Raw genomic sequence first — 20,078 nt, 5'->3', positions numbered from 1 at the left:
TCATTGTTTATTTTACTAATCTCTATTTTTGTGTATTTTATTGATTTTTAGACCAAACCCAGGGGACTCTTTAGAGTCAAGCGGATTTCTCACATTTTCTTGGAGTTTTATTTGAAGTTTGCTAGTTATGTAAATAAAATGGTAGATTTGGGATACATATTGGAGGAAAGGATAATTCCAAGCAGTCTCCTAGATAACAAGAAGATGCCTAATACATAAAAGACCACTCTTGAAGACCATCCATACCTTTTTAAGAACTAGATCAAGTAAATGGAAGAATTGTGGAACTAAGCCACAATTTTAACTTGAAAGGTCTATTTTCAAATTTGGGAATGGGGGAATGCAATAACTAGCAGAAAGCAAGTAATCCTAGCCCTCTACGCACTTGGAATTAAATCCAATGTCTGGGAGAGTTATAGGGAACTTCTATTTGAACCATTCTTCCTTCTCTTTGTATGCGATCTTTGATTTATGCAGCCAAATTATTTTTGAAAGCCTAGTGCATCAGATTTGTTTTATCGATACTTGTTCCACAAGATTTTGGGAGAGAGAGTTCAAGTGTGATCAAGATTCTTGGAGAAAAAACACCACTTGGCCCTAAGGAGAAGGGGCTACAAGATTTGTGGCATCTCTTGAATGTTTGATTGAACTTGATTACTATTCTAATTGATAGCCTAGAAGTTAAGCTTTTCAACACATCAAATGACAAAAAAAATTCCTTGTGTCGTAAAAGTTACAACATATTTTGTTCACCACCTGTTCTTGCCCAGTTCTGTTGCCTGATAGCTAGTGCACCCATCCACAGATTTTGCCATGGGAAGGGTGCCAAAGGTTCTACTTTTCCTTAAATTTTATTTTCTTCCCTGAGAAGTCTAAAAAGAAGCTTAAAAATATTTAAAAAATATTCAAAAAAGGAATTTTATTTAATTTATTTAAAATAGTTTTGACTAATTTCCCCTTCACTTCATTGATTTTTCTGTTTAGAAATATTTAAAATCCAGAAAAACAGAAAATGACCTAAAAAATTATCTTAAAATATATTGAAACGGAATTTTCTCTTTCATTACCTGTGTTTTGTGGATTTGACCTTCACTTACTCTGTACCAAGAAAACATTTATAAATGTTGGTCCATAAATCATAGACTTAAAATGATTTAATGAACCAAAATTCTGGCTTATTAACTTAATGAATCAAAATTCAACTGGCCCAATGTCTAGGAAGTAGGTATCATTGACGTATTAAATTTTTAATTATTATTCATTCTTAAATATTTTTGTTAAAAATGCATCATGGGAAGATTTTAGAGGTCTACTTTTTGGACCATTTAATTATTTTATCGCGGATTTAATTTTTTATTCAATAAATCTTGATTATGGATATCATGATCCATGTTTTACTGCCAATGTGCCACACGATGATTCTCATGGTTCTTAGAAAAAGCTCTATTATGGAGGATGTTAATATGTTCTATAGGAAAATTTATCAGGACCAAACATATTATAATCATCATACACATAGTTCTTTTTGACCCATTTTATTTAGATGTGGCCATAGTAATGGATCATACAAGGATATGGAGGTAAATGTAATGCGTGTTGATCAAGGTCATCCCCAATGGAGCACGAGGGAAATCAAGGAAGTAAAAAGTTACATGAATCTAGGCCTCCATTTCACCAGAGACAATTGCATTACCTCCAATCTCAATCTCAATCAAAACTCCAGCATGTGCCTTAACCAATAAAAAATCCAGCCATAACATAATGCAGATGATACCACAAAGTTATTTTTTGTATGTTTCCCCATCTATCCAGTGATAAAATAAAATATATGATGGGAAACATGCAGTTGAATATTAAACCACAAAGTTATTTGTTGGATATTTCCCCATCTATAAATGTCAAGATTGAGGTCTAAGTATCTATCTTGAATTATCCATTTCAGTCTTGGAGTTGAAGTCCAGAGTTTTCCTTTATCTGGTCAAGAAAATACAATGCTCCACAGAAATCTGCCCAATGACATTAACGCTGGAAATAAGATCAGGCCTATTATATTCTAAGGTCAAAGTGGCAGCAGTTTGATACCAACCGTGAGTTTAGTTAACATGACATTGGGCAAATTAAATGTTACATCATACTTTTCCTTAGAACATATTTACTCTGATTGTTTACGTAAGATAAGAGAGCCATGAATTGATGACATCGACATCTTTATATCTTTGCCAATAATTCTTCAAAAATTCTAATGATGAAAAATATAGAGACAAAATTTAGTATGTTTTATTCATGAGGGATACATAAAGGGATTTAGAAAAAGAAGGATATCTCAAGGTCATGGTCATCAGCTTCATAGTTAATTGATTACCTTGTAGCCGTAATGGAAGCATACCATGAAACATTCAGGGGAAGATCAATTAGACAACCTGTTTTGTCTATAACCAGGGCCCAAGTCCCTCTTCAACAAAGGGAGATATAAAGAGGGGGGGGTAAGTTAAAAAGGCTTGGTCCCTACCTCTCTTTCTTCCCCATCAGGTTTCTCACTAAACAACATTGTAGCAGGGTTGTGCCTCTACCTCATCTTTAAATAGACCTATGCATTTGAGCATGTCTATAGGACGTACATAGCTGTAAATTTTTTTGAGAGTTAAAGTGAGAAAGATAAGTTAAGGAGAAAGGCAGGTTGGATACAAGTTATCCAAGGCCAGATATTATTTTTTATCCATGTGGAGGTAAAAGATTAAAGTTAAAAGAAAGATAAGCAGATCGATAAACAGATATGCATAAAGTGAGACGGACAAAAATCCCAAGAGGAAGAAGGCTGACATGGGGAAGGAGGTGGGTAATTATATGAGGCGGCAGAGAGTGGAGTGAGCCAATGAGGAATTCACAACATTAACCTTTGAAGTTATTCTGCTAGTGAATATATTCTGGCAGGTTGTATTTGTTGTTTTAATCTCACACATGCAAGAATTTGGCAAAATAAAGAACATGTGGTCAAAGTTCCCACATCTTAGTTATTTTGAAACAGTCTTTTCTCACCTTAATAAATAACTTCTCCTGATAGGAGGTTACATATAGGGCATTACTTCACCCCACATACTCATTTCTTTAGGAGGTCCGTCATGAGAAACCAATCTAGAGCTAAATGGGACCAAAGTGATAAGGATAGAAATATCCATTCCCTCCCATTTTCAAAAAGACAGACTTAAATCTAAGGGTAGTGAGATTGAGTAATACTTGGATGTCCATGGCATGCAAAATGACATTTAGGGAGAGGACACTCCTTTGAATGACTGGTTGGTGATATTGGCTATCATGGTTCAAACTTGATAGTTTCTTTGGTAGAATCATGAGAATGAAGTTGGTGATGGAGAACTGAAAGGCTTTTGATATTAAAAACTTGGGAGCCCACTTGGTTGGTCAGTTCAGACTACATGGAATGAAACATGAGTATGAGAAGCTTAATATGAGAATGAAAAGGCTGTTCGGTTCTAAAGGCCTTGATATGGATGAACACAAGGATTCCACGTAGTGGAAGACACATAATATAATCATAGCGACATCATCAAAAATATGAAATGAAACACTTGTGATTCATTTCATTTGCGTACAAATGGTATGTCTTCCGACGTCCAAATGATTTTTTGTGTGTGACCTTGTAGGCCCATGTATCAATCTAGTTAATTAATGCCAGATTGAGTCTCCAACACGTGGGTGCCAAGCTAACCTCATGCTCTAGAAGATACAAGGAGTGTGTATTGATTTACTCATGGAACCTATTCATCATTGGCTATCGTGTATGTATAGTCCCTCATCCACTTGATGCTCCTAGGATGACTTAGGGTATGGTCAACTGTCAAACCCTAATCAGTCATCCGAGTTCGTACTGATGCATTCAGAAATCACTAGAGAACTCTTATTTGATATTTCACTGCCTTGGCCATGGACTTCACTACATTTTCTTCCTTGAACTATCACCTCTTATACCGATTGTGGACGATCCCATCTTGATGAATCAATAATCTTTGTGAACTTCTTGATGACTGATTAATACCATTAAAGGAAAATTTGGTATAATACCTTTCAGAGATTTTTATGGATCAATTCAGTGAACTCTTTCCACTAAAGAGGCCCCACTATCTATCCTTAGTGTCTCTTCACGAACAGCTACAAGACGGTCTATAATCACCATACGAGCGAGGCTGGATAGTGCTATTCTATCTGGATACTTCAATGTCCTTCTCGAGTATCCTTCAAATAGGAATATTTATAACAAATGCTTACAGACTTGTGATCTCTGTATTCTGATCTCATTATCATTCACTAAGTCCGATCATGTATTCATGGACTTCATTATAAGCATCACATGTGCATTATAAGGAATATGTTCTATTAATGAACATGGAATGAGATATAAAATCTATGATTGGCTTAGTGGCCACATATATTTCCATTAGAGGCAGTGATTTATTATGTGATAAACCTCAAGATGAGCTAAAAACCAAATGAGAAAATTATAGAGGAGGCTATTTCAGGCTTCTTGAGATATGCCATCAATTTTTGGAGCAATATGGGAATCTGAGAAATATATCAGTCAATAGGGATATTTGATTTAATGTCTACAAGTTGAAGCCTTGTGATTGTGATGGATGAGATGAAAACCAAGCACTATTAGCTTGCACACAAGTAACATCAAGAGAAAGTCAGGTTAAGAATCTTCAACTTGTAAGCATGGCGGTGAATACAACATCGGTAGTGATCTATGAATAGGATGAGATAGAAATATATAAGCAAGATAACAAATATGGAGATTTCAAACCTCAAGATATATCCAAAATATAGTGTTGAAATGAGAGTAATTTGGACACTCTGCATCCATATTTTACAGCCATGAATTAGAGGAAAAAGTTAACCGAACTAAGGTTAATGAAGAGGAGGTAGAATTAAACTCATATGTCTATCATGGTGGAGGATGATAAAAATCAATCTTGAAGGTTCTGATGAATACATGGAAGACATTATTATCTGATATGTAGATACTGGAACTCATATCAGATAATAATGAGGTTCCAATATGGATCAATATTGGAGATCCATGAAGAAGGATACATTCTTGTTCACAGTAAAAATGGAGAAACATTGACTTGGGTAAAGATAAAGGAAATGGAAGACTTGATAAAGATATCCATCACAGAAAGAAAAAGGAAGATGCATAGGAAAGATCCTAAGCATAATGGTTTTTCTTAGCACTTGGTGATACTATGTTGGGTGCACTAGAGATGGTCTTAATCAGCATGTAATGTTTTAATGAAATTATAAACCCTAGTTCACCTAGAAAATTTATGATGTAAACAAGAAGAAGTTGTGAGAGACTTCTGACATTTTTTGGGACTTTCAAGAATGTGCATGAGCTATATGCTTAAGGAGGATAATGTTGACATTAATTTTGCACCTTTGGGAATTTTCCAGAACATGGAAGGAGGAGAATCAAGAATGTGGAGTGAAAGTACCCTGGATTTATTACTTTAAAAGAGTCTTTCATTCATTGGATAAGTATCATTTCTCATTTCTCAGAAATTAGAAATATATTGTTACTTAGTCCATTTTTATTTTGTAGGTCAGTTAGTACAAAGACCCCCTAGAGGTCTACATAAGAGTGAGGTGCGAAGTAAAGAAATGTGCCTTGGTTTATTCCTCCCTTTCTTTTCAACATACTCTGTTTACTGCCTGTTGAACATAAGCGGAGATTCCACTCCAACATTCTTTGGCTGCATTTTTCATTATTACCATAATCGAGGGTGTACCTTTTAGAACACCTTATAAATGTCAATATGTTTTCATTTCTTATAGTCCTCCTTATCAAAGCTCATATTTCTTGCAGCAGGAATATGCTACCAACCAAGTCATTTAATTTTGAGTATTCATTTATGTTTTATTTTTATTATCCGTAAGATTTAAGCTATTAAAATACTAAATGGTGTATACATGTGGATAAAAAAGGACCAACAAATCCCTTTGTATAAATTTCTGTTCCCACACATGAAACATATGGATTTAGGGTAACATCTAACGTGTAATGACACATTTGGATTTGTGTAACGACTGATCTTTGGATTGCACCCTTCACTTTGACACCTTAAGATCGTGACTCTGGAAAGAAGAACACATTACTTTAAGAGCCTTGATATGACTATTCATATTATTATAAGACAGCAGAATCAACCAGTCTCAAGTTTTTCCCATTTTTATCCTCAATGATCGGATAAAACACAATTTTAAGAGCCTATTTTAAACAATCTAACTTTTCTTTGTTGAGGTGATGCTGATAAAAATCCCAAAGTTGGATATATCAATACCCAAAGGCTGTAGTATTGCAACCCAAACTTGAATTGCTAGATCCCTCTTATTCTGAGAAGAAGTGCGGAAGCAATAATTTCACACATCATATTTAAAATTCTCTTTTGCTCATTTTTTAATATTTTTTTCAAGCTAATTAAAATGAATAATGTTTCATTATGTATCCTAAAATTTAAATCTGAAGTCATCTCAGGAGAGTCTTCTATTGTTGCTTTAAACATGGAGGAGGTAACTACTAATGAGATCCTAACAATAAAAATGTTGTGTATATTTGCATCATATAAAGGACTGATATTACATAACCATAATAAAATGTGAAAGCAAACTTAAATATACTGTAAAAGGGATACAATCTATGATTTTTAGTTGATCCACAGCTCTAGGATATGAGATGGGTTGTATTATATTGTCAATATAAAAATGTTAATATATTATAATACTTGATAAACCCTTTTACATATCTATATTGTTTTATTTTCACATGACCTTTGATGTTGTTTTTTTTAAGCTACCTTTGATGTTCACATGACCTTTTGCTCATATTTTGTTGATCATGGTTATGAATCATGCTTTTCTACTAGTCTTGAATTGTGTCAAAAACTTAGCATTTCTTTGATTTTTATCCTATTATAGAAGCAAGTCCCCATGTCACCAAGTGGGACTAGTTCATGCTGTTTGGACAGTGTGCAGATATGTGCAGTGCGGTGCGAAAATTTGCACCGACTGTGTGAATTTTTGACCGCACGAGAAGCTCAATGAGATGTGCGGTGCGGATTCATGCGCAAATTCACACCGCACATCGCACAAATTCACAATTTTGAATTTTTGTACTTATAATTTTATATTTAAAAAATCATTTCTACCTCCAATAAATTCCAAAAATAACCGATAAAATTCGGGAACTACACCGTGTTGTCGTCACCGAGCACCACCCATCCAGCCCCGCCAATGGCGGCCGCTGCCGCCTCCACCACCTCCTTGACCATGCGCGCCATGTGGACGGCAGACTTGAGGCTGCCGCGGTGGGGGAAGGCGTAGGGAAACCGGGAAGAAGAGGAGGGAGGCTGGCATTGGTGATGGGAGAGTCGAGGAAGAAGAAGCTGCGAAGAAGGTTGGGTCGCCACAAGGTGCGAGTGAAGCGGCTGTGTCGAGGGAGAGAAGAGGAGGAAGAGGCGAGGCCTTGAAGACGAGGTGGCGCAGAGTGGTGGGGGATTTGAAGGAGAAGGAGTGGGGGGGAGAGTAGAGAGCGGGGCGGAGGAGGACGACAAGAGCGCAGACGGAGATGGAGAGGAAAAAGAAGACGGTGATGAAGATGGGGGAGAGGAGGTGGGTGAGAGAGGAAGAGGGTCTCCCCATCGCCCTGGAGATCGCTGGCGTGTGATCGCATTCTGTCCTTGCAATTGCACTCTAGAGCAGGAGGATGGACAAGGAAGAGTACTGGACGGCATCAACAGGCTGATCTCTCTATACATTCTCAGACAATTACAACCTCAAAGATGAACAATCACTGAAGAAGACAGACGACGAAAGAAACTAAATAATAACAACAGACAATAACAGTAGGGAGAAAGAACAAGAGTTTGGCTTCTTCAACACCTTAAACAACTCCCACGGCTTCAACACCTTATTGATCGTAAACGTCCCCAGCAGCTTCTCATCTACCATCGTCCCGTGATCTTCAACGTCCCAGATTTTGTCTCCATCATCACGTCGTTCCCGTCATTTTCTGCACTGTCATTTTGTAGTTCTTGTTCCCCGTCGTCACCAGCGTCGTCACCAACCAGTTTTGCGTCTTGCGCGTCTCCAACGAGTTGTAGCTGGGCATTCCGTGGAACAATAGCAGTGAGATCTTCCCCTCCACAGTTAAGTTCTTGAGCTCTTCTGCAAAATCATCCACCGCATCATTGACGAGGCAGAAGATTGTCAATCCCGTGCCGTTGTTGTCCTTATACGCCTTCTGCGGGGGCCAAGAATAGAAGAAGAAGGTCTTGCTCGCGGGGGCATCGGAGACAGAGAGACCGAGAGAGGGGGGGGAAGGGGGCCTCCAAAAGTTTCACATTCGCACAAAATTGCACCGCACAGACCTATGTGTGTTGTGCGAAAATACTGTGAGGTGAGGTGTGCGAAATTTGCACCGCACCGCAAAATCCCACAATTGACCGTTCGGTCGCACGAACGAACACACTCTGCACATGTTTAATATCATCGTTTTATCTGAGAACACACTCTGCACATGTTTGTGCTTTAAGCCTCAATCTTCACTTGATCCAGGCTAGCCATCTACGCTAAAGTACTTCAGCGCTACATTTTTCAAAGATCACTTCGATTCTGAACAAAGGCTCTAACTATCATGTAGCCTTCCATTTCTTTGTTTTCTGAAGCTTGTAGTTTTTTAAAATGGTATGCCATTCATATCTTTCACTGGTCAAGATTTAGCACATCCTCTCTATGGTTTGATGTGGTGTTGTAGTTCATACAGGGAGCTTAATCTTCATACAGCTGTTCCTATATGCGGTCTAAAGTTCATTTGCTTTTAAACCAGCTACATTACCATCTCAAAGGTAGTTAAAGTAGTCACTTATAGGGTTAATTAGATAATACATAGTATTTTTTTATGATGTCATATAAAATACGTTATATGGATTATATATCATCTTATTTGGTCGCGAGAACTCAATAAAGGGCATGTTCCTCTCTACAGCCCTGATGTCATTTTTTATCCAAGAAATTGAAGGGAGATTTATGTAAACTATCGATGGTCTCCTTGGGTATCTGTTGTGCGCTAGGATCCATGTGAGGCCACAACTCCTGTTTCAACCCAGCCGTCAATGTGTGCTCATATTCCTAGGAAAATATTTTTTGTCATCTAGTTTTTTAGAAAGTAAGGTTTCCTCGTTGGGGGAAAAAAGAGTTGAGCATGAGCAAGTTAGTGTGATGTCTTGATTTTACCATCTAATACCTTTTATTCACCTCTTGATTGGTGGCAAAGTTTTACCATGGATTTCAAAATTTTTTGTTGATTTAGAATTTCCTTTGCCTTTTTAAGCTTTTTAACCTTTTGTTTTACAGCATAATGTTCACCTCTGGTTATTTGGCCCTATAAGTTTTGGGTAAAATTAGTTGTCACCGATAATCTCCTTAATTTTTATCCCATTAACTTTCATCCACCAAGGTATGGGCTCTAGCGTTCTCCTCTACTATGAACTGAACACAAGAACTGGAGGCACAATCTTACCTGTCGATGAGTGCCATAGTGCCTGAGTTATTGATGGAAGTATATGTGTTCAGCAAGCCAATCACACATTCCGTATCTCGTTCCATGTTCATTAGTAAATTGTGTTCATTATATGACATGTGTTACCCTTATAATAAAGTCCATGAATGCATCATCAGACTTAATGAATTATGATGAGATTGTTATACAAAGATCGCTAATTGTTAAGCATATGTTCTAAATATTCCTATTTGAAGGATGCTCAAGAAGATATCAGAATATAATAGGAGTAACTAGTTTTACTCATATGATGAGTATAGTTGATCTCATGGGCATTAGTGTGGGTGATGTTTTGTGGAAATATGACCTTAAATTGATGTGTACAAATCCCTGGATGGTATTATATCGAAATGGTAATCATGTTGTTTCACGTTAGAGTTGTGTAAGCGGTCCTTACATCGCAGACACTAAAGATATCTTGTGGATGGACATTTTTATTTTGATTATGACTGATGAACTTTGCATTATGGAACTCAAAATAGTCTTAGTCTAAGTGCATCAAGAAGTTCACAAAGATAGACAATTCAATGGTCAATGTGGGATCATCCATCCTTGTTATGAGAGAAGATAGCTCAAGGAAGATGATGCAATGAAGCCCTTGGCTTAGGTGGTAAAATATTGAAGAAGAGTAATCGGTTATTACCCTTGTCTTAGTATGTTCTTGGCATACCCTTGTCTTAGCATCAAGAAGTTCACAAAGATAGACAATTCAATGGTCAATGTGGGATCATCCACCCTTGTTATGAGAGGAGATAGCTCAAGGAAGATGATGCAATGAAGCCCTTGGCTTAGGTGGTAAAATATTGAAGAAGAGTCTCCAAGGATTCATGAATGCATAAGTACTAACTCAGAAGGATCAATTAGGGTTTGAAAATTGACCATACTCTATGTCAGTCTATGAGCATCTAACAGATTGGGTAGTATATGTACATGATAACCGATGACAAGAAGATTCCAAGAGTGAGTTAAATACATACTCATTTGTATATTTTAGGGCACAATGTGTAGCTTGGTACCCTATGGGCTGGAGACCAGACCTATCTATTAGGTTGAATCAATTCAACAATAATTAATATATATGATGATATATTTAATTTTTTAGAAGGTCAATAAAGGTTATTGGGCCACTAGAGTAGTTATCTAGACTGATACATTGGGCCTAAAGGGCCATACACAAATTGTCTTTTTGATGTCGTATGATATACTTAAGGTTTGGGAGTTTTATGAAATATACCCACTAAGTATATAAAGGGGAAATGCCCTAAACAAAATTCATCCACACTACAATTGTTCGGGGGCCTTTCCTTCTTCTCCCTTATCCCTAAAGCTCTTATCCATTCCTGGTATGATTGGGAAAGCGTAAAAATAATGATGAGTATGAATGATGTTTGACACGGGATATGATGAGATTTGACATTCCATATAACACATAGATACGTCTAGAGGCTTTTTTACACATGAGAAGCTCAACATGACTCACTCGAGGATCCAAGAAATCACGGATGGGATTCCTACCTAGGTGATTCGATTCAATAATTTGTTCATATCATTTTTATTTCATCATTACTCTTCCACTGTAAATCATTCAAAGTTTTCATCTAGATCAAGGACAAAAAGTCTTACACTTAATACTTGTAAAATTCCATAGGTGGCCAAGGATACCACACATTGATCTTGCTTATTCTTCCTTAAAAGTTTAACTATGGTGGTAACAACTCAGAATGTAACCAATGTATTGAGTTTTTGCAACACAAAGGTGACATTAAGTATGATTTGTAAATGGACGTATATCAAATTATTGAGTTATTGGTTACTGTACAAGTTGAAATTCTGATGCTGCCTAGACTAATAATCCTTTTCATCATAGAGATGCAAGAAGAGGTCAGGATAACATTAAAATCTTAATATAACTGATTTAACTATATGTATCTGTCTTCATACTGTGATTTATGGTGCTCCACCTGGTGTGATCCAGCCTCATTCATGTCTTGGTTTTGATCTTGAGAAAACCCAACCTATAAGTATTGTTTTTCTCTATTCCCCACTTCTTGCATGTTGGTGAAATTTTAGGCCCTGGTATTTATCATGTTGAATGAAAAACCATCCAAATGTTTCCATCCTTAATTCTTACCAAGACATCTAGTATAGCCTTTTTTCCAGTATGATATTAGTTTTGGTAGGGCCTTCTGCAAGTAGGGGATTATCATTATCCCTATGAAAATATATTATCTTCCCAAGGAGTAGCATGTCGATAACATATTAGAGAATGAATAATTATCTTTATAGACATGATAAAATATAAATAGTTTCTTTATAGAATACATATGGGTCTTATTTTCTTCTACCTATATTGTAGATACCTCACATAAAAACTATTATTTTTCCTGAATTAGATTAAGAATTTACAATTTGATTCAACTAGGATTTCGTGGTGACTAGGTTGAATAAAACATGCCAACCCATCAAGTAGTTCAATACATTTTTTCCAAGCTCTAAGTTATGTGACAGATTTGTAATAAGCAAATATAATTTTTTCCTAATGATTTGGAAGCAAGTTTAAGTGTTGTAAATTTAAAATTCTTAACTATTCCTGTTTTCCCACTTTCTTGAATTTATTTTCTTCAATATCTCCCACAATAAAAATACACAAGTATAGCATTTAAGAATAGTGGCTTTGCTTTTTTCTCTTAGAGTATTGCAGAAAATATTGAATCCAATGCAAGAGTGACAATTCTGATTTTTTTGGAATTTCCCAAAATTTAAGCATCCATCTCCAAGTATGTGTGGCACATTCGCATTTGAAAAAAGATGCGCGCGATCCTCAATCTGTGGCTTCCTAAGGCAACACAAGCATTTAGACGCCTTATGAATTCCTAATTTCTTAACAGATGTATCCAATGGTAATGTATTGCTTAGCAACCTCCAAATAAAAAATTAGAATTCAGTAGGCAACTTCATTTTCCATATTACATCAGCTAAAGGATATTTTGGTTTTTTGATACAAAAATATTGGCATGCAGATTTGATTGGGAAAATACCGTGCGTTGTAATACTCCATATGGCGCTGTCATTTTCACCTGAAAGGTTAATATTCCTATCTCTAATCTCTGCAATGATTGTCTCTGAAAAACCACAACCTCTAAGGTATTCTTCACAATCTTGCTGTAATAAATCTTGAACAGTTAAGTGGGGATCTGAACATGTGGTCTCAGGGAAATCCTAAACCAGTCCAATTTGGTGACCAAACATTAATGTGACCCCTCCCAACCTTCCATTGAATAACCTCATTCATTTCTTGCCATACGTAGTTGAGATTTTGAATTATTTTAGACATCCTCCTGCCTATGTCATTCAAATCCTTGCTTCCAAATTTGACTCTAAGCAATCTAGTCCAAAGGGTGTCTTTCGTATGAAAATGCCAAGCTCTTTTCAATCAAAGACTTTTCATAATCTCATCCAGATTTTGAATCCCCAGACCATTATCATCTTTAGGAAAAAAATAGTTTCCCAAGATGTCCAATGAAAATGTGCAAAGGCCTCCACTATTGGCCCATAAAAACTGTGCAAAGATCCTACTAATTGATGTAAAGATATTTTATGGTAGGTCATAACTGATAGAACATGAAGGGGCATACTATTTAAAACAAACTTTATCAATGTTAGTCGTCCTCTAGGGGATAAATGTTTACCCTTACATCCTTCTAATTTCCGCCTAATATTCATAAAACGTCCATCAAAATAATTAGATTTAACTTGACCAGTGAAGATAGAAACGATCTGACACGGGTATCCGTATAATCTTGAATTTTGGTCTTCTTATGAGTAGGCATTTTTGCACACATATAAAATCCGCTTTAAATTTTATTTATTAATTGACCTGACACCATTTCATATCTCTCTAGTAGTTTCATCATGTTATTGAGGGAATTTTTATTTCCATTTAGAAATAAATGTATCATTTGGAAATAAACTATGTGATATAATTGGAGCTCCACATTTAGTAAATTATGTACCTATCAGAAATACATTTATTTATATTTCTACTAAGTATTTTCCCTGCTAAAACAAATAAGCTAGGAGAGATCCGATCTCCTTGTCTAGGGCCTCGAGATGCCTAGAAGAATGGGGAAGAATTTCCATCCACAAGCACAGAGAATGTGTTATGTTCCACACACATACGAACCATCTCAATCCATGATTCACTAAAACCAAATTTTTATATACACCAGTTAGAAAATTCCACTCCACTCGATCATATACTTTTTCCATGTCCAACTTCAGAATTATATTCTGTCCCAGAATTTTATGATTTATGGATTCGGTAACTTCTTGAACAAACTAACACTCTCGTGAATGGATTTGCCTTTGATAAAAACAAATAGGTCCTCTGAAATTAATCTCCATAGTAAGCCACTTAATCTCTGGTTGAGAAAGTTTGTAATGATTCAATATGTAACATTACATAAACTTATGTGTCAAAGCTCAGAAAAGGAATTTGGTGTTGGAGTTTGGGGAATCAGTGCTATAAATGTAGCTTTCCATATTCTTGGTAAATACTTTGAGCAAAAAAAGGCTTCAATTGTGCTACAAACATCAATCTGAATAATTTCCCAACAATCAATAAATAATCGTTGTGTTAAGTCATCTGCTCCAGGAGCACTATTTGTATTCATTGATTTCAATGTGTCCAGAATTTCTAATGTAGCTGGTGTTCTACAAAGCATTTCATTGTCCATTAGACGCATGTCACATGGAATCACCTCAAACAAAGTAGGATCACTACATATATGTTTATAAAATTTCATCGCACCTTCTCCTAATTGTTTTGGGTTGTTGTTATAATTTATACGAATATGCTTATTGTAATCTACTTTTGACCTCACATTTAAAATTGAATGAAAGTACTTCATGTTTTTATCCCCTTCTAAAAGCCAGTTTTTATTTGCCTTTTGTTTCAAGAAAATTTCATATTGCTCCTCTCTTAGTGCCAATTCTTTTTTCAATGAGTCCAAAAGAGTGTGCTTAATTTATCCCAACAATGTAGTACATCTATTTCCAACATATCGATTTTTTTTTTCAGTTTCTCTTTTTCATCTATCTACCTATCTATCTATCTATCTATCCATCCATCCATCCATCCATCTATTTATCCATCCGTCCGTCCGTCCGTCCATCCGTCCGTCCATCCGTCCGTCCATCCGTCCATCCGTCTGTCTGTCCATCCATTTATCCATCCATCCATCCGTCTGTCCGTCCGTCCATTTACCATCCATCCATCCGTCTGTCTGTTTGTCCGTCCGTCCGTCCATTTATACATCCATCCATCCGTCTGTCTGTCCATCAGTCCGTCCATCCATTCATTCATCCATCCATCCGTCCGTCCGTCCGTCCATCCATCCATTTATCCATCCATCCCTCCGTCCGTCCGTCCGTCCGTCCATCCATCCACTTATCCATCCGTCCGTCCGTCCGTCCATTTATCCATTCATCCATCCATCAATCCCTCAACCCATCCGTCCGTCCGTCCGTCCATCTGTCTATCTATCTATCCATCGATGTGTATGTGTGTCTGTCTGTCTATCGGTTTGTCTGTCTGTTTGTCTGTCTTTTTGTTTAGCTGTCCATCTATTTACTTATATGGGTATGGATCCATCGACTTTTCTCTTAGTTTATTTCTTTGTGTCTGTCTCTCTGAAGGTAAAAATTCATCAGTTACGATTCGATGTGGAGAGTGTCTCACTAATGCGCGATCGGGATTAGTAACGAGGGAGCGAAGGATGAGGATTAATTGACTTGTTTTTGCTTAGGACAGGGGCAAAACATTGGGCAGGTATAAAATTAGATCATCAGGCATGTTGAAAAAAGGGTCAATGAAATAAGCAAAAAGATGTCGGTTATAGACTTTTTTAACAAACCGATGTTTAAACGTGACGGTCTACTTCTTGATCTGTTGATCTTTTACGGGACGTTCGGTCGCTGAATCGGGGGACCCGACAGGTTCAAAACCGGAATCAGGAGCAACAGGCGGCGAACTTACGGGACCTGAGAAGTTCGTCCCGCCCAAGGCCGGGGAACAGGCGGAGCGACAGCGACGCTCTGTGAAGCCAACGGCCCGACCATCGGAATACTGCTACTTCTAGAGAGTTCTCCTGATCCCCTCGGCGGATGGGATAAGTAGCGACCTTGCATAGTTCGGGAGGTCATCGAGCATTTTCCTATTTAAAAAGTTATTCCTTCTTAGTTATCTTGTTGGTGAGAAACCTGAGGTAACGGACTCCAGTCGTGAAGGCTCACCAGTCGTCTAGCGGCGGGTGCTAGAGTCGGGCTCGCCGAGAAGGCGTGGCGAGGTACTACGTCGCCGCTACAGCCGTTCTACCTCCTTTCCCCTCCTCATCCAGTCATACGTCCTACGGTTACTCTCTCTCACGTTCGGAGCCACTGACCGCATCACGATCGTTTCGTGCCCTTATAATAAGCTATCGTGAAGAGCGATTGCATAACGTCGCTTATTGGCGAAAATTGGAGCTTCCGGGAGATTTAACGCAGAGGAACTGCCAACAGAGCTACCGCCTGGATGCCACTTGCATCAACGCGCAGGGATCGGCTGTCCGTCTATTGTTAAGGGGCCCCTTTGAGATGTTAACGTTTTCTTCGTAACATCATGGGAGTCGATATCTTAGAAAAGGAAACAAGGGCTGGTTGTCCTTTTGTCGTCATCTCGTTCTGTCTTGACCCTAATTTTATCCACGGGTCTCTATCAGGTTTTCCACGGATTGATTCTGTGGGACACCGAATTTTTTGCAGATTCTGGACTTATTAACTGCGTCGGTAACGCTGACGAATGCACAGACGTCAGGTAGATATTATGTTGCATATTGAACTAGAAGATGGCCTCCACGAATCCATGCCTTCCACAACAATCCGAAGCGCATGAAGATGGCATCTTGAGCGTATTCCCATTATGACGGTTTCAACCGCTAGTATTCCTGCTCCGAATTAAGGTCTGTAATTTGCTTCAATATGACGGCATTCCATACGACGGGATCAACCTAGAATTATGATCTTATGGACCGGGTCACCATCTGAGTTGCTTCAATTGTGGGCTTACTCTTATGGTCGTCCGGCATCCTTATCGTCATTCGCCCCGGTATAGCGGGAACTACTCGACGTGGCTCTTTTGACGGGGTTCACAGGCAGCCACTCACAAAGATAAGCATCCCCCTTCTCTGCCGACGAATACGACGGGAAGCGGAGAAGAGAAGGCGAAGCGGTTTGTCTCTTCGCTTATATATTTAGACATTCAAGGGTCAGAAGTTCGCAGCAGGAAGAACCAGGGAATAAGTAGACTGCAGCCAAGAATGACTTGCCGGCGTATGCCATTGGGCGTAGTAGAGCAGCCTATCCTTCAGCGAAGCGCCGGCAAGTTGTTCTTGGCTACATCCTGCTATACTCCCAAGTTGGGACGACTTGTCGATGGTGCAATCGCCCCCACTCACCTCCACGGAAGAGGTACTTCTGTTCTTAGTTTTTTTTTTTCAGGCTTGACATGCAGAAAAAGAAGGGCATGCAAAGTTTTCCTATACGGACTAAACCGATTCAATATACAGTATTCTGGTATCGACATGCACTTTTTATTTCCATATTATTTCGCCTTAGACTGTGTGAAATCAAGGACTGGCTTTTCCGGGGAGCAAAATCGACCTACTTTTCAGACCGTCTTCCGTGGTTGGGAAGCAAATGAGAAACGATTCCGAAGTCTTCCGTGGTTCTATATACTTCTTGATACGGTTAACGGCCTTTGTTGTGAAGTTAGAAAAATGAGATTACAATTCACCGATAAGTATCCTGTCGGTAGACGACTCTCTCTATGCATCGGTACATCTGACTGTGCTTCTGTTGTTTGTCTGTCTCACACCGCACACCGCACAGACCTCTGTGCGGTGCCAATGTGCGAATTTTCTGTAGACCAAATGCGCGATTTGTTTTCTCCCCTATCTTCCTCTCTCTCTCTCTCTCTCTCTCTCTCTCTCTCTCTCTCTCTCTCTCTCTGTCGCTCTCCTTTGCTTTCCCTCCCCTCTTCCTCTCTCTCTCTCTCTCTCTCTCTCTGTCGTTTTCTTTTCCCTTTTCCTGTCTCTCTCGCTCTCTGTCGTTTTCTCTCCCCTCTTCCTGTCTCTCTCGCTCTCTGTCGTTTTCGTTTACTTTCCCTCCCCATACTATCGCTCTCTGTCGGTTTCTTCCACTTTCCCTCCCCTCTTCCCATCGTTTTTTGTCGTTTTCTTCTGCTCTCATTTGAAGAAGACACGCTCCCAAGTCCCAAGCCCAAGATACTTATCGATCTATCTTCTATCTTCATTCGTGTTCTCTCATTCTATGTGTACTTATCCATCTATCTATCTATCTTGATTCTTCCTTGGGAACGACTTTTCCTAGGTTCGGCATTTTGGATTAGTGGGTTCTTCAGAATTCCGATATTTCTTCTCTTAAATCTCTATCCCTCCATCTATCTCTCTTGGCCCTTCAGATATCTTGGTTTCTGTTACTTATGTATCTCTCTCTCGATCTATCCGTTTATCCATGTGTCCCCTCTCTTCTTTCTCAGTCTATCTATCTCTGCAGTCTATCCAACTATCTATTGATCTCTCTATCTGTCTTTATGCTCCATTGAATCTTCCTCTGATTAGTTCTCCTCTCTCTCTTGGTTTCTGATGATGCTCATACCTCATTATTTTTATGATGATGATGATGATGATGATGCCTTTCGATGATGATTATTGATGCCTTATGAAGATACCATCTGATGATGCATAATGACAAAAATTATGATGGTGATGATAAAAAGTGATGATGCTTATTGATGCCTAAGATGATGCTTATGATGATGTGCTATGATGATGGAACCTTATGTTGATTCTTGTCGATGGTGATGATAAAAATAATGAGGGTGGATAATGATGCCTTATGATGATGCTTGTTGACGGGGATGATAAAAATAATGAAGGGGGATAATGATGCCTAATGATAATGATCCATCAACATCTGATGATGCTTTATGATGATGCCTTATGATGATGATGATGATCATGATGAAGATCATGACGATGACGATGATGATGATGCGTTATGATCATCACAGCAAGATAGTCACAGGAATACAGGGTTCAACACAGCTTGAAGATTGCTATGCAGCGTTATGCAAACAATTTGGCCTACCTGACTATAGAAAGGTTCCCTTGGACTGTCCAAGAAGATGGAATTCTACATACGCCATGCTACTAGTTGATATCGGAAAAAGGATGTTATAGATATCATTGCATTGAACGTTCCAAAGAAACATGTGTTATGTGATGACGAATGGGCAATGATCAAGGAGTTTGTGGGTATATTACAACCCCTTCAATTGGCTTCTGTAGTCGCACTCCGATAAAAAATACCCATAGCAAATGAGGCAGTTGTTATCATTAGAGCAGTGACAAGACACTTGAATGGTGTCATGACTGGTATCATAGAAGGAAGGATGTTATGAGTCAACAGTGTTATATCCATCGAACAACGGACATTATTGTACAAGGCATTTGAGGCGATGAAGACCACGATGAGCAGATATTCATCAGTCCTGACTCGCAACTAGACCTTCATTGTTGCTGCCCTCGTTGATCCCACCATGAAGCTACGGTTACTTGACCGCAACCACCGCGACAAAACAATCGCGTATGTGCAAAGCATATTGCATTCCCCCGAGGTCACCGACTATGGAAGCGTAATTTGTTCAGATTCTTTTGGATATTTTCAATCAGAGTGGACGTCTACAACTTTCTTCATTGAAGCACTAGACGAGTTGTTACCAGACAGTGAGCAGACACCAACCCTTAGTATAGGGCACGAGCTAGATTGGTACATGAGCTCACTTCCTCTCAAGGGGACAGAACCATTGCATTGGTGGAAAGTAATAGGAGAACACTCATATCCAATGTTGGCAATGGTTGTGAAGGAATTCCTATCAGTCTCTGTGACGAGTGCGCTCTCTGAAAGATTCTTCTCTGCTAATTGTGGCGTCATCAACTACAAGTGTTCTAGGCTGACAACAGAGAGCATCAAATTATTAATGACACTCAAGTACTGGTGGCAAGCGGCTGATGATGACGACAATGGTACAAGCAAATAGACAGAGATAGTGACGTAGATCCAAGTGTTCATTAAGCTCATTTCTTTTTCCTTAAACTTGTTGAACCATTTATACATTTCTTTATGTATTGAAACTGGTTGTGGCATTTGTACTTCAAGTCAACTTTAATTTATTTATTAATGCCAATTAGTTGACTTAAGAGGACATACTAAAATAAATGTTCATATTAAAGATTAATAATTATAAACAATCTATTATTACTGTCCACAAGTCTGGTGACCATAAACTATTATTACTGTCACCTAATTAGTAAATATTAATTTCATA

At 38.3% G+C, this 20,078-nt stretch overlaps 1 protein-coding gene across 1 annotated transcript; it reads right to left on the bottom strand.

Annotated features, from left to right (window-relative positions):
• Positions 1-8,059: 8,059 nt before the first annotated feature.
• Positions 8,060-9,606, bottom strand: LOC144702540 (fasciclin-like arabinogalactan protein 2). Its single transcript, XM_078574590.1, has 2 exons — positions 9,590-9,606; positions 8,060-8,396 (listed from the first exon to the last, which is right to left on the bottom strand). The coding sequence occupies exons 1-2, from the start codon at positions 9,604-9,606 to the stop codon at positions 8,060-8,062; spliced, it is 354 nt and encodes a 117-aa protein (XP_078430716.1).
• Between the last annotated feature and the right edge of the window lie 10,472 nt (positions 9,607-20,078).

Source organism: Wolffia australiana, chromosome 4, assembly GCF_029677425.1.
Source record: "Wolffia australiana isolate 7733 chromosome 4, ASM2967742v1".
In the NCBI taxonomy this organism is placed as follows: domain Eukaryota; kingdom Viridiplantae; phylum Streptophyta; class Magnoliopsida; order Alismatales; family Araceae; genus Wolffia; species Wolffia australiana.
This window is presented reverse-complemented; position numbering and strand designations above follow the sequence as displayed.